Consider the following 26,952-nt stretch of genomic DNA (forward strand, 5'->3'; position numbering starts at 1 on the left):
TTGTTAGTGCTCTTTGGGGGGGTTTAAACTAATGCAGCAGGGGCATGGGAACCTGGATTGTAGTTTTAGGGTAAGGGAGAATGAGAGTATAGAGGTCAGGAGCACAGATTTGACGTCGCAGGAGGGGGCCAGTGTTCAGGTAGGTGGTTTGAAGTGTGTCTACTTCAATGCCAGGAGTATACGAAACAAGGTAGGGGAACTGGCAGCATGGGTTGGTACCTGGGACTTCGATGTTGTGGCCATTTCGGAGACATGGATAGAGCAGGGACAGGAATGGATGTTGCAGGTTCCGGGGTTTAGGTGTTTTAGTAAGCTCAGAGAAGGAGGCAAAAGAGGGGGAGGTGTGGCGCTGTTAGTCAAGAGCAGTATTACGGTGGCGGAGAGGATGCTCGATGGGGACTCTTCTTCCGAGGTAGTATGGGCTGAAGTTAGAAACAGGAAAGGAGAGGTCACCCTGTTGGGAGTTTTTTATAGGCCTCCTAATAGTTCTAGGGATGTAGAGGAAAGGATGGCGAAGATGATTCTGGATATGAGTGAAAGTAACAGGGTAGTTATTATGGGAGACTTTAACTTTCCAAATATTGACTGGAAAAGATATAGTTCGAGTACAATAGATGGGTCATTTTTTGTACAGTGTGTGCAGGAGGGTTTCCTGAAACAATATGTTGACAGGCCAACAAGAGGCGAGGCCACGTTGGATTTGGTTTTGGGTAATGAACCAGGCCAGGTGTTGGATTTGGAGGTAGGAGAGCACTTTGGGGGCAGTGACCACAATTCGGTGACGTTTACGTTAATGATGGAAAGGGATAAGTATACACCGCAGGGCAAGAGTTATAGCTGGGGGAAGGGCAATTATGATGCCATTAGACGTGACTTGGGGGGGATAAGGTGGAGAAGTAGGCTGCAAGTGTTGGGCACACTGGATAAGTGGGGCTTGTTCAAGGATCAGCTACTGCGTGTTCTTGATAAGTATGTACCGGTCAGACAGGGAGGAAGACGTCGAGCGAGGGAACCGTGGTTTACCAAGGAAGTGGAATCTCTTGTTAAGAGGAAGAAGGAGGCCTATGTGAAGATGAAGTGTGAAGTTTCGGTTGGGGCGATGGATAGTTACAAGGTAGCAAGGAAGGATCTAAAGAGAGAGCTAAGACGAGCAAGGAGGGGACATGAGAAGTATTTGGCAGGAAGGATCAAGGAAAACCCAAAAGCTTTCTATAGGTATGTCAGGAATATGCGAATGACTAGGGAAAGAGTAGGACCAGTCAAGGACAGGGATGGGAAATTGTGTGTGGAGTCTGAAGAGATAGGCGAGATACTAAATGAATATTTTTCGTCAGTATTCACTCAGGAAAAAGATAATGTTGTGGAGGAGAATGCTGAACCCCAGGCTAATAGAATAGATGGCATTGAGGTACGTAGGGAAGAGGTGTTGGCAATTCTGGACAGGCTGAAAATAGATAAGTCCCTGGGACCTGATGGGATTTATCCTAGGATTCTCTGGGAGGCCAGGGAAGAGATTGCTGGACCTTTGGCTTTGATTTTTATGTCATCATTGGCTACAGGAATAGTGCCAGAGGACTGGAGGACAGCAAATGTGGTCCCTTTGTTCAAAAAGGGGAGCAGAGACAACCCCGGCAACTAAGACCGGTGAGCCTCACGTCTGTAGTGGGTAAAGTCTTGGAGGGGATTATAAGAGACAAGATTTATAATCATCTAGATAGGAATAATATGATCAGGGATAGTCAGCATGGCTTTGTGAAGGGTAGGTCATGCCTCACAAACCTTATTGAGTTCTTTGAGAAGGTGACTGAAAAAGGTAGACGAGGGTAGAGCAGTTGATGTGGTGTATATGGATTTCAGCAAAGCGTTTGATAAGGTTCCCCACGGTAGGCTATTGCAAAAAATACGGAGGCTGGGGATTGAGGGTGATTTAGAGATGTGGATCAGAAATTGGCTAGCTGAAAGAAGACCGAGGGTGGTGGTTGATGGGATATGTTCAGAATGGAGTACAGTCACAAGTGGAGTACCACAAGGATCTGTTCTGGGGCCGTTGCTGTTTGTCATTTTTATCAATGACCTAGAGGAAGGCGCAGAAGGGTGGGTGAGTAAATTTGCAGATGATACTAAAGTCGGTGGTGTTGTCGATAGTGTGGAAGGATGTAGCAGGTTACAGAGGGATATAGATAAGCTGCAGAGCTGGGCTGAGAGGTGGCAAATGGAGTTTAATGTAGAGAAGTGTGAGGTGATTCACTTTGGAAGGAATAACAGGAATGCGGAATATTTGGCTAATGGTAAAGTTCTTGAAAGTGTGGATGAGCAGAGGGATCTAGGTGTCCATGTACATAGATCCCTGAAAGTTGCCACCCAGGTTGATAGGGTTGTGAAGAAGGCCTATGGAGTGTTGGCCTTTATTGGTAGAGGGATTGAGTTCCGGAGTCGGGAGGTCATGTTGCAGCTGTACAGAACTCTGGTATGGCCGCATTTGGAGTATTGCGTACAGTTCTGGTCACCGCATTATAGGAAGGACGTGGAGGCTTTGGAGCGGGTGCAGAGGAGATTTACCAGGATGTTGCCTGGTATGGAGGGAAAATCTTATGAGGAAAGGCTGATGGACTTGAGGTTGTTTTCGTTGGAGAGAAGAAGGTTAAGAGGAGACTTAATAGAGGCATACAAAATGATCAGGGGGTTGGATAGGGTGGACAGTGAGAGCCTTCTCCCGCGGATGGAAATGGCTGGCACGAGGGGACATAACTTTAAACTGAGGGGTAATAGATATAGGACAGAGGTCAGAGGTAGGTTCTTTACGCAAATAGTAGTGAGGCCGTTGAATACCCTACCTGCTACAGTAGTGAACTCGCCAACATTGAGGGCATTTAAAAGTTTATTGGATAAACATATGGATGATAATGGCATAGTGTAGGTTAGATGGCTTTTGTTTCGGTGCAACATCGTGGGCCGAAGGGCCTGTACTGCGCTGTATTGTTCTATGTTCTATGGACCAATAGCAGGATTGTGATGAAGCTTCTTGGACACCCAAATCTTTGGAGCAGAATCCACAGAGCTTTGAGATTTACTCAGTCGGGTCGATGAGTACAATGAAATGTTCCTGTTGTTCTGTATTGTTGTATCGAGAGACACAAACAACTTACCCAGTCACTCCACACTGCCAATCGCTCATTGTTGGCTTTCAAACGTCCAGTTACATCTTTAATCTTGTAAATAGATGGGATTTGAAGTTATTATGTATTGCATTTTGACCAATAAACATATGCTCTGTTCTAATTTTAGTATGGATACCACACCTGACAAACTCGCCCTCGCTCATTGTAATGGTTGGTCTGCCTGCCAGGGGGAAAACCTACATATCAAAGAAACTCACTCGTTATTTCAACTGGATTGGGGTTCCAACTAAAGGTAAGTTCCCACATGTGGCTATCTGGTTGAATAACCTGCTGAAAAATGTATCATCGATGAGGATGACCAACACCAATGAGCAGGTAGGATTATAATTTTACACTGGTCTGCTTGGCATTATTTTATTTCACAAAATGAACTTGTAGGGTGTATGGATCACTGTAAATAATCCATAGGAAGATCTGGCACAGAGAGTTGCTTCCACGTATTGCTCTATTAATGTTGGTGAACCACAAGCCTCCCTTGTGTCGATCAAATGATCACACAACCAGTTAGTTAGTTCAAAAGATGGTTTATTTACATACACAAGAGTTGCCTCGACATGCAAACGCGATATCTACTATGAGTTAAACTACACCTATCAGCTACAATAACCTATACTTAACTTCAGGGTGACCGGTACTGTGCAAATGGATAAGGCCTTTATCTGGATTTCACGTTGCCAGAGCGCCAGGTCCAAGAGAGGCCGAACACATGGTGGTCTCTCTTTTTATCCTTGGGGGTTTTCGCGCTCTTTTGGGCGGTCCTTCAGTTTGGACCCCACTAATTGGGTAACTCCTAATCACTGTGTTCGATTCGAACCAATAAAGGGGCGGGTGCCTTGATGGCTGGGCGTGTCCTAAGCGGTCATTGACTCTGTTGTTTACGCTTCCCGAGTACAGGGAGTGACGCCGAAATGTCTGGGACTGTATCGGTCGCTCAAGTATCAGTCTTTTGTCTGTCGGAGATGGGCCATCAAAATGGTAATCGGTTGGTGGTTTCGATACCTTCTGTATTCCTCACTCACAAATATACATTCAGGCTCTGAGCCTGCCTGAATCGCGCATTGTCCATTTTTCCCGCTATGCTTTGCGACTTTCCCTGTTCCTGTTTGTAAGTGGCCATCCAAGATGGCTACAGTTTACACAAGCCTTTTGACCTGCATCTGTGGCATGCGAGACTAAGGTGCGTTTAATGGTGTCCTCATTTAGGTGTGCGCGATTCAATTGTCCGTAGACTGCCATGAAATGAATCCATAGACAACCAGCAAATGCGGTCGGATGTTTTCCCTTCTTTTGCCTGCAGTGATTTAAACCCTCGACTGGACCTCCTTTGTTATACCCGATGGCATCTAATATGGCTGTTTTCATTTTTCCTGTAGGGTTTCTCCTGCTACATTTTGGGGTTTGGGCAAAGCTGATCTTATGGACTGGTTAAGGCTCATAACTATTAGCTTCACTTCCTCTCTCTCATCTAGGACGTACATAACTTTTTGTTGGCGCACCTCCTCAAAGAAGCTGTGCGGGTCTGCGGTGGGCTGGAATGGACTACTTTTCGTGCAAGCTTCTCTTAATTGGATTATGGATAGTGGGGTGGTGTAAACAACATCAGGCTCATCCTGATCCGATGACTTACGTTGTGTGGTAACCGGATTCATGGGGGTTGAATTGTGAGTAGGGGTGTGTACTGCCTGTGCAGTTGGTGGTGCGGGTGCTTTTCTTTTTGGGGCGTGGGGGGGGGGTTCGATTTTGATTTCCCGTGTCCTCTACGTATCTTTGGGCGATTTTGTTTAACTCTTGCCAATCGGAGGCATCTTCCTCATCTAAATCCTGCCCGAAAGTGTACCTGAAGCTATTCTGTACTGAGAGTAGCGACTGTAACTTTTCCATCTTCTGTCGGCATTTAGCATGGTCAACGGTACTCTGCCTCTGTTCCTTAGTGGAGTTGTGGAGCGCTCTCAAAGCTGCTTTTAAATCTGTGCATTTGCTAGTTAGCTGGGCGACCTGTTGTTCTGTTTCCTCTCTTACCAGGACTGCGCGCTGTGCATCTTGGGAGGCTTTATCGTACTGGGTCTGGAAGCTACTAAGGTGAACTAGACAAAATTGATGTGCACGTTTTACATCGGCCATTTCCTTATCCTTAGCTGCTAACTGTTCTTGGAGTTGCTCAATTATCTTCTCGTTTTCGTTACTGTTTCCCTCGTTCTTTTCTTCCTTCTCAATTAACTGCCTACGGAGTGTCTTTACGATCTCCTCTGTGCATCGCAACTGTACCAAACAGGACACTATTGCCATCGGCTTTCTGCCTTTCCCTACATTTTTCTTGTGGACCTCGCTTAGGTTCTCCCACCAAGTTTGTCCTATCTTTCCTGGACCTGACTCATCATTAGCGCAAAAATTCGACCAAAGAGGCCATCCTTTCCCCTTTATGTATTTCCTTAACTCTTCCTCCCATATGGGGCATTGCTCTGCTCTATTAATCGCTGCGACCTTGGGTTCCTGTGAATTCATCAATCTTTCCATTGCTTTGGTGGCCATTACTTCTCTTATCTTTTTCTCTTACTTTTAATTTGGGACAGGGGAATAAGGCGGCGATTTGAACAGCGGGTATGGCTTAAGCTATTTTCCGGCTCACCATCCCTCGATAGTTGTACACAATTCTAACGAGTTTACCTTACTCTTCCTGTTAGGTACGCATGCGGGTTAGCACACACTTCCGAAATTCGGTTATTTGGTCGATATGGGACTTGCACTTGTGGTTCTTTCTCTTTCTCACAATTGGATTCAAAGTTTGTGGGTTCTCTCGGAGTGACAAAGTCACTTATAATTGAGTCCCGTCAGAGTTTGCCAATAATGTTGCTCTATTAATAATGTTGGTGAACCACAAACCTTCCCTTATATCGATCAAATGACCACAAATCCAGTTAGTTAGTTCAAAAGATGGTTCATTTGCATACACAAGAGTTACCTCGACATGCAAACACAATATCTACTATGATTAAACTACACCTATCAGCTACAATAACCTATACTTAACTTCAGGGCAACCTGCACTGTGCAAATGGATAAAGGCCTTTATCTGGATTTCACTTGGCTGGTTCGAAGAAAGTTGGGCTCATCCATCAGGTAGCGATCGTTGGTCTTGAACTTGGCTGGCTGTTCCTGCTGCAATTGGATTGGCACCGGCCGGATCCAAAAGAGACAGAACACATGGCTGTGCTCTCTTTTATCCCTCTAGGATTTCGCGCTCTTTGGGGCGGTCCTTAACCTTGGACCCAATAGTTTGACAGGGCTCTGATCACTGTCTTCGATTTCGACCAATAAAGGGGCGGGTGCCTTGGTGGCTGGGCAGGTTCTTAGTGGTCGTTGACCTTGGCAGTTGTGCTTTCTGAGTAAGGGGAGTGGCGCCGATCAGTCTGTGGCTGTACCGGTTGCTTGATTGGAGTTCTATTGTCCTGGGAAAATAGGGCATTAAAATGCAAACGAGTGGGGGTTTCGATCAGGCCTGGTTACCTGTGTTTCAGATACCCATAGGCTGTGTATCTGTCAGAGCCCTGGGTTGGCCATAATTCCCATGGTCCTTTGCAGGTGGCCAACTTAGATGGCTACACACGTGAATGTGTTCGTAAACACTGCCGATTGTAATTATCTGCGCCAGGGAGGTTTAGTTGCAAATCTCTTCAAGTTGTCATTATCTGGTGTCCTATTTCTTTAACTTTGTAAACAAAGGCCCCGCCCCACTGTCTAAAGCCTGGTTATGATTCACTAGTGCGCAGGTACCTGGTTATGATTCACTAGTGCGCAGGTACCTGGTTATGATTCACTAGTGCGCAGGTACCTGGTTATGATTCACTAGTGCGCAGATACCTGGTTATGATTCACCAGTCTCGGCGGGGGCGGGAATCAGGCCGCGCCGGTTGACGGGCCCCCCCGCTCGATTCTCCGGCCCGGATGGGCCGAAGTCCCGCTGATAAATTGCCTGTCCCGCCAGCGTAAATTAAATCACCTACCTTATCGGCGGGACAAGGCAGCGTGGGCGGGCTCCGGGGTCCTGGGGGGGGGCGCGGGGCGATCTGACCCCGGGGGGTGCCCCCACGGTGGCCTGGCCCGCGATCGGGGCCCACCGATCCGCGGGCGGGCCTGTGCCGTGGGGGCACTCTTTCCCTTCCGCCTCCGCCTCCGTCTCCACCATGGCGGAGGTGGAAGAGACTCCCTCCACTGCGCATGAGTGGGAAACTGTCAGCGGCCGCTGACGCTCCCGCGCATGCGCCGCCCGGAGATGTCATTTCCGCGCCAGCTGGCGGGGCGGAAATTCCCCCGCCGTCGGCCTAGCCCCTCAATGTTGGGGCTCGGCCCCCAAAGATGCGGAGCATTCCGCACCTTTCGGGTGGCGCGATGCCCGTCTGATTGCCGCCGTTTTGGGCGCCAGTCGGCGGACATCGCGCCGTTTCCGGAGAATTTCGCCCCTGATTATGATTCTCCAGTGCACAGATACCTGGTTATGATTCACCAGGAGAACCCAGTGTGGAGCAGTGCGGTGAACCCAGTGTGGAGCAGAGCGGTGAACCCAGTGTGGAGCAGTGCGGTGAACCCAGTGTGGAGCAGAGCGGTGAACCCAGTGTGGAGCAGTGCGGTGAACCCAGTGTGGAGCAGTGCGGTGAACCCAGTCTGGAGCAGAGCGGTGAACCCAGTGTGGAGCAGAGCGGTGAACCCGGTGTGGAGCAGAGCGGTGAACCCGGTGTGGAGCAGAGCGGTGAACCCGGTGTGGAGCAGAGCGGTGAACCCAGTGTGGAGCAGTGCGGTGAACCCAGTGTGGAGCAGTGCGGTGAACCCAGTGTGGAGCAGAGCGGTGAACCCAGTGTGGAGCAGTGCGGTGAACCCAGTGTGGAGCAGAGCGGTGAACCCAGTGTGGAGCAGTGCGGTGAACCCAGTGTGGAGCAGTGCGGTGAACCCAGTCTGGAGCAGAGCGGTGAACCCAGTGTGGAGCAGAGCGGTGAACCCGGTGTGGAGCAGAGCGGTGAACCCGGTGTGGAGCAGAGCGGTGAACCCGGTGTGGAGCAGAGCGGTGAACCCAGTGTGGAGCAGTGCGGTGAACCCAGTGTGGAGCAGTGCGGTGAACCCGGTGTGGAGCAGTGCGGTGAACCCGGTGTGGAGCAGTGCGGTGAACCCGGTGTGGAGCAGAGCGGTGAACCCAGTGTGGAGCAGTGCGGTGAACCCAGTGTGGAGCAGTGCGGTGAACCCAGTGTGGAGCAGTGCGGTGAACCCAGTGTGGAGCAGTGCGGTGAACCCAGTGTGGAGCAGTGCGGTGAACCCAGTGTGGAGCAGTGCGGTGAACCCAGTGTGGAGCAGTGCGGTGAACCCAGTGTGGAGCAGTGCGGTGAACCCAGTGTGGAGCAGTGCGGTGAACCCTGTGTGGAGCAGTGCGGTGAACCCGGTGTGGAGCAGAGTGGGAGGAGAGCCCCAAGTTATCACTGTCACCGAGGGAACATGGGCCTTAAGCTAAACATCAGTGAGATAAAGGTCTGAAACCAACCGGTCCCTGGCCGCACGACACTGTCCCCCATGTATGGCTGAACCCCACTATTCCGTTTTCAGCCCTATCTACAGCCCTAGTTATGCAATGTGCCAGGACTCGGGTCCCAGCTTGATTTAGGTGAAGACCATCCCATCGGACCAGCTCCCTTCTTCCCCAATACTGGTGCCAGTATCCCATGAATTCAAACCCATTTCTCGTAAACCAGCCTTTGAGCCTCACATTTACATCTTTGAGGTAATTGAGATTTATGTAGATTTACTCTGGCTGAAATCAGTGAACTCTACATCCCACAGCTGGAACGTGGTCCCTTTAAAGTCTGTATTGGTCAGCATCATTTCATAACTCACAGTGCAGGGCGTAACTCACCGTGCAGGGCGTAACTCACCGTGCAGGGCGTAACTCACCGTGCAGGGGGTTACTCACCGTGCAGGGCGTTACTCACCGTGCAGGGCATTACTCACCGTGCAGAGCATTACTCACCGTGCAGGGGGTTACTCACCGTGCAGGGCATTACTCACCGTGCAGGGCGTTACTCACCGTGCAGAGCGTTACTCACCGTGCAGGGCATTACTCACCGTGCAGGGCATTACTCACCGTGCAGAGCGTTACTCACCGTGCAGGGGGTTACTCACCGTGCAGGGCGTTACTCACCGTGCAGGGCGTAACTCACCGTGCAGGGCGTAACTCACCGTGCAGGGCGTAACTCACCGTGCAGGGCGTTACTCACCGTGCAGGGCATTACTCACCGTGCAGGGCATTACTCACCGTGCAGGGCATTACTCACCGTGCAGGGCATTACTCACCGTGCAGGGCATTACTCACCGTGCAGGGCATTACTCACCGTGCAGAGCGTTACTCACCGTGCAGGGGGTTACTCACCGTGCAGGGCATTACTCACCGTGCAGAGCATTACTCACCGTGCAGGGGGTTACTCACCGTGCAGGGCATTACTCACCGTGCAGAGCATTACTCACCGTGCAGGGGGTTATTCACCGTGCAGGGCATTACTCACCGTGCAGAGCATTACTCACCGTGCAGGGCATTACTCACCGTGCAGGGGGTTACTCACCGTGCAGGGCGTTACTCACCGTGCAGGGGGTTACTCACCGTGCAGGGCATTACTCACCGTGCAGGGCATTACTCACCGTGCAGGGCATTACTCACCGTGCAGAGCGTTACTCACCGTGCAGGGGGTTACTCACCGTGCAGGGCGTTACTCACCGTGCAGAGCGTTACTCACCGTGCAGAGCATTACTCACCGTGCAGAGCATTACTCACCGTGCAGAGCATTACTCACCGTGCAGAGCATTACTCACCGTGCAGGGCATTACTCACCGTGCAGGGCATTACTCACCGTGCAGGGCATTACTCACCGTGCAGGGCATTACTCACCGTGCAGGGCATTACTCACCGTGCAGGGCATTACTCACCGTGCAGGGCGTTACTCACCGTGCAGAGCATTACTCACCATGCAGGACGTTACTCACCGTGCAGAGCATTACTCACCGTGCAGGGCATTACTCACCGTGCAGAGCGTTACTCACCGTGCAGGACGTTACTCACCGTGCAGAGCATTACTCACCGTGCAGGGCATTACTCACCGTGCAGGGCATTACTCACCGTGCAGGGCGTTACTCACCGTGCAGGGCATTACTCACCGTGCAGGGCGTTACTCACCGTGCAGAGCGTTACTCACCGTGCAGGGCATTACTCACCGTGCAGGGCGTTACTCACCGTGCAGGGCGTTACTCACCGTGCAGAGCGTTACTCACCGTGCAGAGCGTTACTCACCGTGCAGGGCATTACTCACCGTGCAGGGCGTTACACACCGTGCAGGGCGTTACTCACCGTGCAGGGCGTTACTCACCGTGCAGGGCGTTACTCACCGTGCAGGGCATTACTCGCCGTGCAGGGCATTACTCGCCGTGCAGGGCATTACTCACCGTGCAGAGCGTTACTCACCGTGCAGAGCATTACTCACCGTGCAGGGCGTTACTCACCGTGCAGGGCATTACTCACCGTGCAGAGCATTACTCACCGTGCAGAGCATTACTCACCGTGCAGGGCGTTACTCACCCAGCAGAGCGTTACTCACCGTGCAGGGCATTACTCACCGTGCAGGGCATTACTACCCGTGCAGGGCATTACTCACCGTGCAGGGCATTACTCACCGTGCAGGGCGTTACTCACCGTGCAGGGCGTTACTCACCGTGCAGAGCATTACTCACCGTGCAGAGCGTTACTCACCGTGCAGGGCATTACTCACCGTGCAGGGCATTACTCACCGTGCAGAGCATTACTCACCGTGCAGGGCATTACTCACCGTGCAGGGCATTACTCACCGTGCAGGCGTTACTCACCGTGCAGGGCACTACTCACCGTGCAGGGCATTACTCACCGTGCAGGGCATTACTCACCGTGCAGGCGTTACTCACCGTGCAGAGCATTACTCACCGTGCAGGGCATTACTCACCGTGCAGGGCATTACTCACCGTGCAGGGCGTTACTCACCGTGCAGGGCATTACTCACCGTGCAGGGCGATACTCACCGTGCAGAGCGTTACTCACCGTGCAGAGCGTTACTCACCGTGCAGGGCATTACTCACCGTGCAGGGCGTTACTCACCGTGCAGGGCATTACTCACCGTGCAGGGCATTACTCACCGTGCAGGGCATTACTCACCGTGCAGAGCGTTACTCACCGTGCAGAGTGTTACTCACTGTGCAGGACATTACTCACCGTGCAGGGCGTTACTCACCGTGCAGGGCATTACTCACCGTGCAGGGCATTACTCACCGTGCAGGGCATTACTCACCGTGCAGAGCGTTACTCACCGTGCAGGGCATTACTCACCGTGCAGGGCATTACTCACCGTGCAGGGCATTACTCACCGTGCAGGGCATTACTCACCGTGCAGAGCGTTACTCACCGTGCAGGGCGTTACTCACCGTGCAGGGCGTTACTCACCGTGCAGGGCATTACTCACCGTGCAGAGCGTTACTCACCGTGCAGAGCATTACTCACCGTGCAGGGCGTTACTCACCGTGCAGGGCATTACTCACCGTGCAGAGCGTTACTCACCGTGCAGAGCATTACTCACCGTGCAGGGCGTTACTCACCGTGCAGGGCGTTACTCACCGTGCAGGGCGTTACTCACCGTGCAGAGCGTTACTCACCGTGCAGGGCATTACTCACCGTGCAGGGCATTACTCACCGTGCAGGGCGATACTCACCGTGCAGGGCGTTACTCACCGTGCAGAGCGTTACTCACCGTGCAGGGCGTTACTCACCGTGCAGAGCATTACTCACCGTGCAGGGGGTTACTCACCGTGCAGGGCATTACTCACCGTGCAGGGCATTACTCACCGTGCAGGGCATTACTCACCGTGCAGGGTGTTACTCACCGTGCAGGGCGTTACTCACCGTGCAGGGCGATACTCACCGTGCAGGGCGATACTCACCGTGCAGGGCGTTACTCACCGTGCAGGGCGTTACTCACCGTGCAGGGCGTTACTCACCGTGCAGGGCGTTACTCACCGTGCAGAGCGTTACTCACCGTGCAGGGCATTACTCACCGTGCAGGGCATTACTCACCGTGCAGAGCGTTACTCACCGTGCAGGGCATTACTCACCGTGCAGGGCGTTACTCACCGTGCAGGACGTTACTCACCGTGCAGAGCATTACTCACCGTGCAGGGCGTTACTCACCGTGCAGAGCGTTACTCACCGTGCAGGGCATTACTCACCGTGCAGAGCATTACTCACCGTGCAGGGCGTTACTCACCGTGCAGGGCGTTACTCACCGTGCAGAGCATTACTCACCGTGCAGGGCGTTACTCACCGTGCAGAGCGTTACTCACCGTGCAGGGCATTACTCACCGTGCAGAGCATTACTCACCGTGCAGGGCGTTACTCACCGTGCAGGGCGTTACTCACCGTGCAGGGCGATACTCACCGTGCAGGGCGATACTCACCGTGCAGGGCGTTACTCACCGTGCAGGGCGTTACTCACCGTGCAGGGCATTACTCACCGTGCAGAGCGTTACTCACCGTGCAGAGCGTTACTCACCGTGCAGGGCGTTACTCACCGTGCAGGGCGTTACTCACCGTGCAGGGCATTACTCACCGTGCAGGGCATTACTCACCGTGCAGAGCGTTACTCACCGTGCAGAGCGTTACTCACCGTGCAGGGCGTTACTCACCGTGCAGGGCGTTACTCACCGTGCAGGGCGTTACTCACCGTGCAGGGCATTACTCACCGTGCAGAGCGTTACTCACCGTGCAGAGCGTTACTCACCGTGCAGGGCGTTACTCACCGTGCAGGGCGTTACTCACCGTGCAGGGCATTACTCACCGTGCAGGGCGTTACTCACCGTGCAGGGCGTTACTCACCGTGCAGGGCGTTACTCACCGTGCAGGGCGTTACTCACCGTGCAGGATGTTACTCACCGTGCAGAGCGTTACTCACCGTGCAGGGCGTTACTCACCGTGCAGGGCGTTACTCACCGTGCAGGGCGTTTCTCACCGTGCAGGGCGGTACTCACCGTGCAGGGCGTTACTCACCGTGCAGGGCGTTACTCACCGTGCAGGGCATTACTCACCGTGCAGGGCGGTACTCACCGTGCAGGGCGTTACTCACCGTGCAGGGCGTTACTCACCGTGCAGGGCGTTACTCACCGTGCAGGGCATTACTCACCGTGCAGGGCGGTACTCACCGTGCAGGGCATTACTCACCGTGCAGGGCGGTACTCACCGTGCAGGGCATTACTCACCGTGCAGGGCGTTACTCACCGTGCAGAGCATTACTCACCGTGCAGGGCATTACTCACCGTGCAGGGCATTACTCACCGTGCAGAGCATTACTCACCGTGCAGGGCGTTACTCACCGTGCAGGGCGTTACTCACCGTGCAGGGCGTTACTCACCGTGCAGGGCGTTACTCACCGTGCAGGGCGTTACTCACCGTGCAGGGCGTTACTCACCGTGCAGGATGTTACTCACCGTGCAGGGCGTTACTCACCGTGCAGGGCATTACTCACCGTGCAGAGCGTTACTCACCGTGCAGGGCGTTACTCACCGTGCAGGGCATTACTCACCGTGCAGGGCATTACTCACCGTGCAGAGCGTTACTCACCGTGCAGAGCGTTACTCACCGTGCAGGGCGTTACTCACCGTGCAGGGCGTTACTCACCGTGCAGGGCGTTACTCACCGTGCAGAGCGTTACTCACTGTGCAGACCGTTACTCACCGTGCAGGGCGTTACTCACCGTGCAGGGCGTTACTCACCGTGCAGGGCGTTACTCACCGTGCAGGGCGTTACTCACCGTGCAGGGCATTACTCACCGTGCAGAGCGTTACTCACCGTGCAGGGCGTTACTCACCGTGCAGAGCGTTACTCACCGTGCAGGGCGTTACTCACCGTGCAGGGCGTTACTCACCGTGCAGAGCGTTACTCACCGTGCAGGGCATTACTCACCGTGCAGGGCATTACTCACCGTGCAGGGCATTACTCACCGTGCAGGGCATTACTCACCGTGCAGGGCGTTACTCACCGTGCAGAGCGTTACTCACCGTGCAGAGCGTTACTCACCGTGCAGGGCATTACTCACCGTGCAGGGCGTTACTCACCGTGCAGAGCGTTACTCACCGTGCAGAGCGTTACTCACCGTGCAGGGCGTTACTCACCGTGCAGGATGTTACTCACCGTGCAGAGCATTACTCACCGTGCAGGGCGTTACTCACCGTGCAGGACGTTACTCACCGTGCAGAGCGTTACTCACCGTGCAGAGCATTACTCACCGTGCAGAGCGTTACTCACCGTGGTGGGCGTTACTCACCGTGCAGGATGTTACTCACCGTGCAGAGCATTACTCACCGTGCAGGGCGTTACTCACCGTGCAGGACGTTACTCACCGTGCAGAGCGTTACTCACCGTGCAGAGCGTTACTCACCGTGGTGGGCGTTACTCACCGTGCAGGATGTTACTCACCGTGCAAAGCATTACTCACCGTGCAGGGCGTTACTCACCGTGCAGGGCGTTACTCACCGTGCAGAGCGTTACTCACCGTGGTGGGCGTTACTCACCGTGCAGGATGTTACTCACCGTGCAGAGCATTACTCACCGTGCAGGGCGTTACTCACCGTGCAGGACGTTACTCACCGTGCAGAGCGTTACTCACCGTGCAGGGCATTACTCACCGTGCAGGACGTTACTCACCGTGCAGGGCATTACTCACCGTGCAGGACGTTACTCACCGTGCAGGGCATTACTCACCAATCCTTTCAGGACCCCCCCCCCCCCTTGTATTTGAGTTTCATGTCTGCGATCTGCTGTGTAAGAGATTAAAAGCGAATTACTGCGGATGCTGGAATCTGAAACCAAAAAGAAAATGCTGGGAAATTTCAGCAGGTCTGGCAGCATCTGTCGGGAGAGAAAAGAGCTAATGTTTCGTGTCCAGGTGAACCTGGACTTTGACAAAGGGTCATCTGGACTCGAAACGTTCACTCTTTTCTGTCCATACAGATGCTGCCAGACCTACTGAGATTTCCCAGCATTTTCCTTTTACTGTAAGAGATTACCTTGCTGTATGTTTTGGGACCACGGTACTAATTTTGAGTGTTTGTTTATGAAGTTTCACATCAAAAATCTGAAATATTATTTGAGGTGTGTAACGCATTTTCACAGTGCAGTGATCCATTGATAGGTGGTGTCTAATTGGGTAACTCTTCTATTTCACAGCATTTAATGTTGGGCAGTATCGTCGTGACCTGGTGAAGACCTATAAATCCTTTGAGTTTTTCCTGCCTGACAATGAAGAAGGTTTGCAAATCCGAAGGTAATGCTTATTGGGACTGCAGTCCCTTAATATCCCGTGTGTCTGCTCTTTATCAACCACGTTCGATTGATTGCCTGCTGTCTTTCTATCTGCAGACAATGTGCATCAACTGCCATGAATGATGTGAAGAAATATCTCGATAAGGAAGGGGGACAAGTGGCAGTAAGTGGACATGGTGCTTGATTGAGTTGCTCAGAAAGTGCTTTGTGTACTTTGACCTTGTGCAATGACCACCATCCACACAGCAAGATCCAAGGAATTGAAATGTGATGAATGACCAGTTAATGTTTGCTTGGTGATATTGTTCAGGAAACTGAGTCCTCCCTACTGTTCTTGATGGTACTGAAGGATCTCCAGAATTATCCAAGACACGAGAAGAGACAGACACAACCCCAGTTTAGCACCTCTGACAGTTTGGTGATTTTTCAGCACTGCATTGGAGTGCTTGCCTCAGCTTTGTGGTTAGCTGATAACCTTTTAACCCAGAGACACAATCCTCCTATGTGAGGTAGGCTTCTGCCTTGATATTCTAGCAGAGTGTTCAGGTGAGAACCGTTGTGATGTACATCAGGGCAGGATAGATCATTAACCTCCCTAGAAGGGCATCACGGTGGCGCAGTGGTTAGCACTGGGTCTACGGCGCTGAGGACCCGGGTTCGAACCCCGACCCTGGGTCACTGTCCGTGTGGAGTTTGCACATTCTCCCCGTGTCTGCGTGGGTTTCACCCTCACAACCCAAAGATTGTACAGGGTAGGTGGATTGGCCACACTAAATTGCCCCTTAATTGGAAACAAAAAATTTACCTCCCTCGAGCCTGAACAACAGTTTAAATGAACATGTGTTAAATGAGCTGATTTTTACGGAATTGAAGCAGAGTAGATACAGGATTGGACAGGAATGTGACTGCTTAAAGGAAGGTGTTGGACACAATGAGGAAAGCTGTAATTTCAGACGGATGTGAGACGTTTTAGTTGCTGTGATAAGAGTCTAAATCACAGACTTCCTTTCTCACAAACACATTTATTTCATTCCAACAGACTCTGCACAAAACTCTAACCACCCATCACCTGCCAGAGGCCACCTGAAGCCCCTTTACATATCAGTGTCAATTAATGGATACTTAATATAAATGAGACAACTAATTGCAATGTCTCTAAACCCATTACTTAACAACGGAGTGTGTGAATCTGAAACTCCGAGTTGGAATATGCAGAGCAGGTCTTCGAATCAGAAGTTCCAATCATTGGAGGTCACGGGAAGTGGCCCTCTCTCTCCAATAGGCTGAGTGCACTTGCATTTCAATGCAGCAAGATAATAGGTGCTCCTTATAATCAGGATCATGGGTGAAAGAGGCAGATGGAATTCAAATCATTAAAAGTGTCACAGCAAGTTATGAATCCTCGAATGATAGGACAGAAGGAGGCCATTTGTTCCATCCAGTCTGTGCTGGCCGAAACAGCACGAGTTAATTGGGTTTATAAATAAAGGCATAGAATATAAAAGCAAAGAGATTTTACTAACACTTCAGGCTACAGTTGGAATGTTGTGGACACTTCCGACACCAGACTTTAAGAAAGATATTAAGGCCTTGGGTAAAGTAACATGGAGGATGGAATTCTACCAAAATTGAATTTGATTTCAGCCGGGAAAACTGGTGAGAATCCCGCCGGCTGTTCCGGCACGATTCCCATCGCAATCCGCCCACACTTAGTCACTTATTTGGAGCCTGGGGAGGTTTCCACTGGGAAAGCAAAGGGCAGAATCTAAAGCCTCTGGCCAGACCAGCTCCTCCGAGATCAGACACCGTTTTTAAAGGGTGTCCCAATTTCCAGACACCCTAAAGTACCCCACGACTCACCGGTATCAGATCTGTGCCCCCCCCCCCTTCCCCAACCATCGCTGGTACCAGCACCCACTATGGGGTCGCCAAAGGCCCCTCCCCCTTTTCATTTCTCCCCGCCCCCCCCTTCAACATCCCACTCGATCAGGCAGTGCCCCTTAGCACTCAGGCTGTGCCAAACTGCAGGGTATCAGGGGCAGTACGAGGGGACTGCCTTGCCCTGTCCGTGACCACCCAGAGGCTCCAATGGCCTCTGAGCCCCCCCATGTGATCATCACCATTTCATGGAGACCAGTAATGATTCCTGCTGGCCTCGTGCTGTGCCAGTCTGGGCGGAGAATCCGGGAGCTGGAAGACTCTGGCTTCAGATGGGCTGAGCATATTTAAATGTTCTTTTAATTATGCTCAACTGCTTCATTCCCAGCGAGGGTGTGAACCACATCGTGTTAGATGCCATGGGTCAGGAGCATTGCGTTCCATTCGGCGCCCGGCACGAACACCGTTTCGGGGCTCTCCCACACTTCTCCAGGTAATGAAGAAGTGTGCCGGGTGCAATGGGGGGGAGGAATTGTGCCCAGAAAGTTTCGATGTTACCAGGGATGAGCGACTTCAGTTATGAGGAAAGTTTGGAAAACTTAGGATTGTTCTTGGTTAAGATGTGACCTTCCAGAGGTTTTCAAGAAGATGGGTGGTTTTGATTGAGTAAATAACGGGGAAAAGTTCCCTCTGGTGAATGGGTTAATGAGTACAGGTAGTGGATTAAATATTGTTGGAAAAATATCGAAGAGCAGATGAGGATTTCTTTCACTCAAGTTATCAAGATCTGGGGTGTCATTCTCCGACCCCCCGCCGGGTTGGAGAATCGCCGGGGGCTGCCGTGAATCCCGCCCCTGCTGGTTGCCGAAGTCTCCGGTACCGGATATTCGGCGGGGGCGGGAATCGGGCCGCGCCGGTTGGCGGGCACCCCCGCTCGATTCTCCGGCCCGGATGGGCCGAAGTCCCGCCGATGAATTGCCTGTCCCGCCGGTGTAAATTAAAGTACCTATTTACCAGCGGGACAAGGCGGCGCGGGTGGGCTCCGGGGTCCTGGGGGGGGGCGCGGGGCCATCTGACCCCGGGGGTGTCCCCACGGTGGCCTGGCCCGCGATCGGGGCCCACCGATCCGCGGGCGGGCCTGTGCCGTGGGGGCACTCTTTCTCTTCCGCCTCCGCAACGGTCTCCACCATGGCGGAGGCGGAAGAGATTCTCTCCACTGCGCATACGCGGGAAACTGTCAGCGCCCGCTGACGCTCCCGCGCATGCGCAGCCCCGACATGTCATTTCCACGCCAGCTGGCGGGGCAACAAAGGCCGTTTCCGCCAGCTGGCGGGGCGGAAATCCCTCCGGCGCTGGCCTAGCCCCTCAATGTTGGGGCTCGGCCCCCAAAGATGCGGAGCATTCCGCACCTTTGGGGGGGCGCGATGCCCATCTGATTGGCGCCATTTTGGGCGCCAGTCGGCGGACATCGCGCCGTTTGGGGAGAATTTCGCCCCTGAAACTGCTCGCTCTATCTGAACAGTGAAAAGGGTTCAATGGGTTGCAACAAGTTTTGGCAAGTCATAGACTCCCCCACCCTTTTATTGGTTGAATTGAAAATCAGCAATTGCTTTGTGTATTAGGGACTGGTTCCTGCCACCTACCAGCAAGCCCCCCCATCTCCTTACCTGCTGAAATTATTTCTAATAATCTCTAAACAGGTCTTTGATGCCACAAACACGACACGGGAACGGAGGGAAACCATTATAAACTTTGCAGAACAGAATGGATACAAGGTTAGTTTGCAGTGATTGCTGGATTAACACTGCCTCATGGCATTGCAAGGCCAGCCTATTTCATTCTGTTGAGCTGTAAACCTCTGAGGGGAGAAATATGTTACATTTATCTCCTAAATTTTATAATATTTATTCAAATTCTGTGCTGCTCGGGGGGGGGGGGGGGGAACAGTGCTGCAGTGGTATTGTCACTGGACTAGTAAACCAGAGACGCAGAGTTATGCTCTGGGGACTCGTGTTCGATTCCCGCCAGGGCAGATGGTGACATTTGAATTCAGTAGAAACCTGGAATTAAAAGTCTAATGATGACCATGAAACCATTGTCGATTGTCGTAAAAACCCATCTGGTTCACTGATGTCCTTTAGGGAAGGAAATCTGCCGTCCTTACCCGGTCTGGCCTACATGTGACTCCAAACCCACAACAATGTGGTTGACTGTTCACTGCCCCCTCAAGGGCAATTAGGGATGGGCAATAAATGTTAGCCCAGCCTGCGACACCCACGTCACATAAACAAACCCCCCCCCCCACCCCCCCCCCCCCCAGAACCCTCTGTGTACCAGAGGCTGGTTTAGCACAGTGGGCTAAATACCTGGCTTGTAATGAAGAACAATGTCAGCAGCGTGGGTTCAATTCCCGTACCGGCCTCCCCGAACAGGCGCCAGAATGTGGCTTTTCACGGTAGCTTTTCACTGAAGCCTACTTGTGACAATAAGTGATTATTATTATTATGTACTGCATCAGAAAGCTCAGGTTGCCAACAGAGAGAATGGAATGGATATGAACTATTTCTTGCTGAGTGATGCGGGATCCTGCACTGTACAACTTGCCTATGGCTGATAACGCTCCCATCGAGCTGATGCATCTTTTCCATGTTGTCAGCAGTCCTCATCCATTCGCAGCCATTCTCCCCTCTGTGACATGCCCTTAGCTTCCTGCTGCCTATTTATATTTTTGCATATTTTACCATTTTCGTACTTTATGGTTCAGTTCTTCAAGTTAATGCATTGTTGACTGTGAACTGAGGAGAGGAAAAATATGCTGCATTTATCTCGTAAAGTTTACCACACATGATCTGACAGCAGCCACTGGATCTGCCTTTGCTCAGACCCAGGTATTCTCTATTAATTGTGAAATGCACTCTGTCCTTTCTCACTCTTCTTTTGATATCATCTATCCATCCAAAGTCCAGAACACAGTATCTCCTCAAACTGCCGTTGTAATGTTCCCAGGAGAAACCAGCAGGAAAGGGGCGGAGAATGGGCTGATGTAATGAACCTCTCTTCAGCTACATCGGAAATGTGTTTGTTCTCTAATCGATGCAGCTGGCTTTCATTTTGTTCATTCATGGATTTTGATGTTTAGACTCTGCCAGCATTTATTGCCCCTTCCTATTTGAGAATGTGTTGATGAAGCATCACCTTGAATACAACGGAATAGTTGTTGAACCATTTCGGGGGCGTTTAGAGACAGTTATGGGGCTGGAGTCACGTGCATTCCAGATTAGGAATAATGGCAGATTCTGTTCCCCGAAGGACATTAGTGAATCGATTAATTCTTAACATCAATGCGGTAGTTACATGGTCACCATTGAGTTTCTGGAAATGGCAAGGGATCCGTGCTGGGACCACTGTTGTTTTTGATATACATAAATGATCTGGACGAAGGTACAGGTGGTCTGATTAGCAAGTTTGCAGATGATACTAAGGGTGGAGTTGCAGATAGCGAGGGGGACTATCAGAGAATACAGCAAAATATAGATAGATTGGAGAGTTGGGTAGAGAAATGGCAGATGGAGTTCAATCCAGGCAAATGCGAGGTGATGCATTTTGGAAGATCTAATTCAAGAGCGGACTATATGGTCAATGGAAGAGTCCTGGGGAAAATTGATGTACAGAGAGATCTGGGAGTTCAGGTCCATTGTACCCTGAAGATGGCAACGCAGGTCGATAGAGTGGTCAAGAAGGCATACAGCATGCTTGCCTTCATCGGACGGGGTATTGAGTACAAGAGTCGGCAGGTCATGTTACAGTTGTATAGGACTTTGGTTAGGCCACATTAGGGATACTGCGTGCAGTTCTGGTCGCCACATTACCAGAAGGATGTGGATGCTTTAGAGAGGGTGCAGAGGAGGTTCACCAGGATGTTGCCTGGTATGGAGGGTGCTAGCTATGAAGAAAGGTTGAGTAGATTAGGATTGTTTTCGTTGGAAAGACGGAGGTTGAGGGGGGACCTGATTGAGGTCTACAAAATTACGAGAGGTATGGACAGGGTGGATCGCAACAAGCTTTTTCCAAGAGTGGGGGTGTCAATTACAAGGGGTCACGATTTCAAGGTGAGAGGGGGAAGGTTTAAGGGAGATGTGCGTGGAAAGTTTTTTACACAGAGGGTGGTGGGTGCCTGGAACGCCTTGCCGGCGGAGGTGGTAGAGGCGGGCACGATAGCATCATTTAAGACGCATCTAGACAGATATATGAACGGGCGGGGAACAGAGGGAAGTAGATCCTTGGAAAATAGAAGACAGGTTTAGACAAAAAGGATCTGGATCGTCGCAGGCTTGGAGGGCCGAAGGGCTTGTTCCTGTGCTATAATTTTCTTTTGTTCTTTGTTCTTTCTCTTACTGATTTCTTATCCATTTTGTATCCAAGGTATTTTTTGTTGAGTCTGTGTGTGAAGATCCTGACGTTATTGAGACAAACATTGTGGTAAGTTAGAGATTGAAAGCTCTGTGATTTGACTGAAATGCTGATTTGGATGGTAATGATGAATTTCTGAATTGGATTGGTTTACAGCACTGGTAAGTCTGAGTGCTTTTGTCTCCTGGTTTGCCAGCTCCAGATGCAGAGATCCTGGGAAAGTTCCAGCTCCGAGATACAGCTCGGCTGAGAGGTGCAGAGAAAATCGATAAAGCACTTTCACAATGGACCTTTCTAAATCTGGGATGAGATATTGGGAACCATTTTCCCAACACTTTGCACCAGGCGCTGACCCTGTTGACCCCGGCGCCTCATGGGAGTGTCCCAAAACTGGCTTCACACTGAGCGCCAAGCCAATTGCGATTTACCCGACTCACTCTGCCCACTGCGATCCAGATAATCATATTTAAAATAGCCTTGAGGGGCACCTAAATATGTGTGACCCATTGTAGGCCACATTGTCCCGGCTCCCAGGAGTCCGACCGCACCGGATTAGTGCCGGTTTCCACAAACTGATGGCCACACCGGGCGCCTCAGAAGCCATTTGAGCCTCCGGGTGGTCGGGGCAGTGCCCTGGCAGTGGCAACCTGGGCATCCTGGTAGTGTGGCAGGTTGGCAGGGCATGGGGTTGGGGGTGATGGCCGTGTCCATGTCCATAAAAGAGCGGGGGGTGAAGGGGCATACAGAGGAGCGTGAAGAATGGGGGAGCACCTAAAGGTGGTGGTGGGGCCCACAGTGACCCCGTGGTTGGGGTGGAGGAGGGGGGGGACAGGCAATGTCCTGATGGATGAATGTGGGGCTGGGTTACCCATGTCTGGGTTGTGAGGGGGGAGGGGGTCTCACACTAATATTAGTGATGGGGGAGGTTGCCCCTCATGGGGCAAGGGTTGGGGTGTTGCCCATGTCTGCGGGGGGTTGTGTTGTCCATGGGTAGGGGTGTAGGGGCCTCTCAACCTCATTTTGAGATTGCTTTCCCTTTCAAAATGAGGCGCTGACCTCTGAGGCGCTGACCTCTGAGGGGCCGACCTCTGAGGGGCCGACCTCTGAGGGGCCGACCTCTGAGGGGCCGACCTCTGAGGCGCTAATCTTGCCGGTGAGTTTAGTTCTCCACTACAGAAAAAATGTAAGGGTGCGATTCTCTGGAAAATTTCATTTATGGCAGTTTTTCCAAGGAGTTTCCCACCGCTATTCAATGACACTCACTGGCTTAGCCTGCACTTAGGGCGCTAGCTTCCCAAAGGGAGCAAAGTCCCTGAGCGAGCACGTTTAGCCGCATGTTTGCTGGCACTCGCAGTGCTGAGAAGGACATGGCTATTCAACACGACAGGGGCCTGAACAGGGAATGTGTGCCGAGGTACACACAGCCCCGTTTTACAATGGGGAGTTCCGAAATGGTGTCCCGATCTCCAAGACCCTGAAAAGAATCCCCAGCCACCCCCTCCCCCCCCCCCCACCTTAATGCAAAATGGGAGGGTCGCCCACCCCCACCATGCCAACCTGGCTGTACCACTACCAGCTGGCAATGCCACCTGGGCACCTTGGCAGTGGACACCCAGGTGGCACTAGCAGTACCAGGGCACCACCCTGCCCAAAGGGCATGCAGCTGGGGGTCTCCGATCCCATTGGAGAACCCAACGAGTTTCATTCCGTCTGGTCCCCGTTTGTGGGGATCAATACCAAACAGTCCCCGAGCCGAAGGGATTGAATCCCAAAGCCTCAGATACCTCGGGAACCTGCACATTACAGTGAGGCTTCCTTACTGCCCCGCTCGAATATGCAGATTTGCCAAAAACTGATCCCTCCCATAGTGGGCGGAATTCCCCTTGCAACGTCTCATGAGATTGTGTTGAATCTTGCAAAGCATTGTGAGCCGGGTAGAAGCCGGGACTGGGGTCACCCGGCTTTCTCTCGCCACGCTGCGCCGGTAAGCTGCTTTTCCAGCACAACATGGCCGGGGGGTCATGCCCTTCAAATTATTTTTAGCCATGGGGAGCAGAACTCTGAGATCGGGCAGGCCTTTGGAAAGGGGGTCCCGATTTCTGAGTGAGCTTGTGGGTCACCCACCCATGGGCAATGCCACCGGTGAATCCTGCATGGTGCGGAGGCTGCCATGGGGTCCGCTGCAGGCCTCACCTGGGATTCTCCGGCCACATCCCGCTCTCGCCTGAACATAAACGCAGCCAAAGCATCGCACCCTCAGTGTGGGATCTACAGGCGAGAAACTCACCAAGCTCAAAACAATGGCCAAGTGTGGGGGAATATCGGTTGTGTCCCCCTGCCGCCCTCCAGCGTGTCCCCCTGCCACCCTCCACCGTGTCCCCCTGCCACCCTCCACCGTGTCCCCCTGCCACCCTCCACCGTGTCCCCCTGCCGCCCTCCACTGTGTCCCCCTGCCGCCCTCCACCGTGTCCCCCTGCCGCCCTCCACCGTGTCCCCCTGCCCCCTCCACTGTGTCCCCCTGCCACCCTCCACTGTGTCCCCCTGCCGCCCTCCACTGTGTCCCCCTCCACTGTGTCCCCTGCCCCCTCCACTGTGTCCCCTTGCCCCCCTCCACTGTGTCCCCCTGCCGCCCTCCACTGTGTCTCCCTGCCGCCCTCAACCGTGTCCCCCTGCCACCCTCAACCGTGTCCCCCTGCCGCCCTCCACTGTGTCCCCCTTCCCCCCTCCACTGTGTCCCCCTGCCCCCCTCCACCGTGTCCCCCTGCCGCCCTCCACCGTGTCCCACTGACCCCTCCATTGTGTCCCCCTGCCGCCCTCCACCGTGTCCCCCTGCCGCCCTCCACCGTGTCCCCCTGCCCCCTCCACTGTGTCCCCCTGCCGCCCTCCACTGTGTCACCCTGCCGCCCTCCACTGTGTCCCCCTGCCACCCTCCACTGTGTCCCCCTGCCCCCCTCCACTGTGTCCCCCTGCCTCCCTCTACTGTGTCCCCCTGCCCCCCTCCACTGTCTCCCCCTGCCGCCCTCCACCGTGTCCCCCTGCCGCTCTCCACCGTGTCCCCCTGCCCCCCTCCACTGTGTCCCCCTGCCCCCCTCCACCGTGTCCCCCTGCCGCCTTCCACCGTGTCCCACTGACCCCTCCATTGTGTCCCCCTGCCGCCCTCCACTGTGTCCCCCTGCCGCCCTCCACCATGTCCCCCTGCCGCCCTCCACCGTGTCCTCCTGCCGCCCTCCACTGTGTTCCCCTGCCGCCCTCCACTGTGTCCCCCTGCCGCCCTCCACTGTGTCACCCTCCACTGTGTCCACCTGCCCCCCTCCACTGTGTGCCCCTGCCGCCCTCCACTGTGTCACCCTCCACTGTGTCCCCCTGCTGCCCTCCGCTGTGACCCCCTGCCGCCCTCCACTGTGTCCCCCTGCCACCCTCCACTGTGTCCCCCTGCCACCCTCCACTGTGTCCCCCTGCCACCCTCCACTGTCCCCCCCTGCCACCCTCCACTGTGTCCCCCTGCCACCCTCCACCGTGTCCCCCTGCCCCCCTCCACTGTGCCCCTCTGCCCCTCCACTGTGTCCACCTGCCACCCTCCACTGTGTCCCCCTGCCCCCCTCCACTGTGTCCCCCTGCCCCCTCCACTGTGTCCCCCTGCCGCCCTCCACTGTGTCCCCCTGCCGCCCTCCACTGTGTCCCCCTGCCGCCCTCCACTGTGTCCCCCTGCCGCCCTCCACTGTGTCCCCCTGCCGCCCTCCACTGTGTCCCCCTGCCGCCCTCCACTGTGTCCCCCTGCCGCCCTCCACTGTGTCCCCCTGCCCCCTCCACTGTGTCCCCCTGCCCCCTCCACTGTGTCCCCCTGCCCCCTCCACTGTATCCCCCTGCCGCCCTCCACTGTGTCCCCCTGCCGCCCTCCACTGTGTCCCCCTGCCGCCCTCCACTGTGTCCCCCTGCCACCCTCCACTGTGTCCCCCTGCCGCTCTCCACCGTGTCCCCCTGCCCCCCTCCACTGTGTCCCCCTGCCACCCTCCACCGTGTCCCCCTGCCGCCTTCCACCGTGTTCCACTGACCCCTCCATTGTGTCCCCCTGCCGCCCTCCGCTATGTCCCCCTGCCGCCCTCCACTCTGTCCCACTGCCCCCCTCCACTGTGTCCCCCTGCCTCCCTCTACTGTGTCCCCCTGCCCCCCTCCACTGTGTCCCCCTGCAACCCTCCACCGTGTCCCCCTGCCGCTCTCCACTGTGTCCCCCTGCCCCCTCCACCGTGTCCCCCTGCAGCCCTCCACCGTGTCCCCCTGCCGCCCTCCACCGTGTCCCCCTGCCGCCCTCCACCGTGTCCCCCTGCCCCCCTCCACTGCGTGCCCCTGCCGCCCTCCACTGTGTCACCCTCCACTGTGTCCCCCTGCCCCCCTCCACTGTGTCCCCCTGCAGCCCTCCACCGTGTCCCCCTGCAGCCCTCCACTGTGTCCCCCTGCCCCCTCCACTGTGTCCCCCTGCCCCCTCCACTGTGTCCCCCTGCCCCCTCCACTGTATCCCCCTGCCGCCCTCCACTGTGTCCCCCTGCCGCCCTCCACTGTGTCCCCCTGCCCCCCTCCACTGTGTCCCCCTGCCACCCTCCACCGTGTCCCCCTGCCGCCTTCCACCGTGTTCCACTGACCCCTCCATTGTGTCCCCCTGCCGCCCTCCGCTATGTCCCCCTGCCGCCCTCCACTCTGTCCCACTGCCCCCCTCCACTGTGTCCCCCTGCCTCCCTCTACTGTGTCCCCCTGCCCCCCTCCACTGTGTCCCCCTGCAACCCTCCACCGTGTCCCCCTGCCGCTCTCCACTGTGTCCCCCTGCCCCCTCCACCGTGTCCCCCTGCAGCCCTCCACCGTGTCCCCCTGCCGCCCTCCACCGTGTCCCCCTGCCGCCCTCCACCGTGTCCCCCTGCCCCCCTCCACTGCGTGCCCCTGCCGCCCTCCACTGTGTCACCCTCCACTGTGTCCCCCTGCCCCCCTCCACTGTGTCCCCCTGCAGCCCTCCACCGTGTCCCCCTGCAGCCCTCCACCGTGTCCCCCTGCCGCCCTCCACCGTGTCCCCCTGCCGCCTTCCACCGTGTTCCACTGACCCCTCCATTGTGTCCCCCTGCCGCCCTCCGCTATGTC

The 26,952-nt window shown here is 54.2% G+C and overlaps 1 protein-coding gene across 7 annotated transcripts in view; it reads left to right on the forward strand.

Moving 5' to 3' along the window:
- LOC140388658 (6-phosphofructo-2-kinase/fructose-2,6-bisphosphatase 4-like) overlaps window positions 1-26,952 on the forward strand; it is a 442,444-nt gene that overhangs the window by 214,777 nt on the left and 200,715 nt on the right. For all 7 annotated transcript variants that reach the window (XM_072473142.1, XM_072473143.1, XM_072473141.1 and 4 more), the window contains 5 exons: window positions 3,286-3,411; window positions 15,445-15,541; window positions 15,637-15,703; window positions 19,119-19,193; window positions 21,841-21,897. In XM_072473142.1, the coding sequence (XP_072329243.1) occupies window positions 3,286-3,411; window positions 15,445-15,541; window positions 15,637-15,703; window positions 19,119-19,193; window positions 21,841-21,897 (422 nt within the window). The remainder of the gene's footprint in view (window positions 1-3,285; window positions 3,412-15,444; window positions 15,542-15,636; window positions 15,704-19,118; window positions 19,194-21,840; window positions 21,898-26,952) is intronic.

Source organism: Scyliorhinus torazame, chromosome 13, assembly GCF_047496885.1.
Source record: "Scyliorhinus torazame isolate Kashiwa2021f chromosome 13, sScyTor2.1, whole genome shotgun sequence".
Lineage (NCBI taxonomy): Eukaryota > Metazoa > Chordata > Chondrichthyes > Carcharhiniformes > Scyliorhinidae > Scyliorhinus > Scyliorhinus torazame.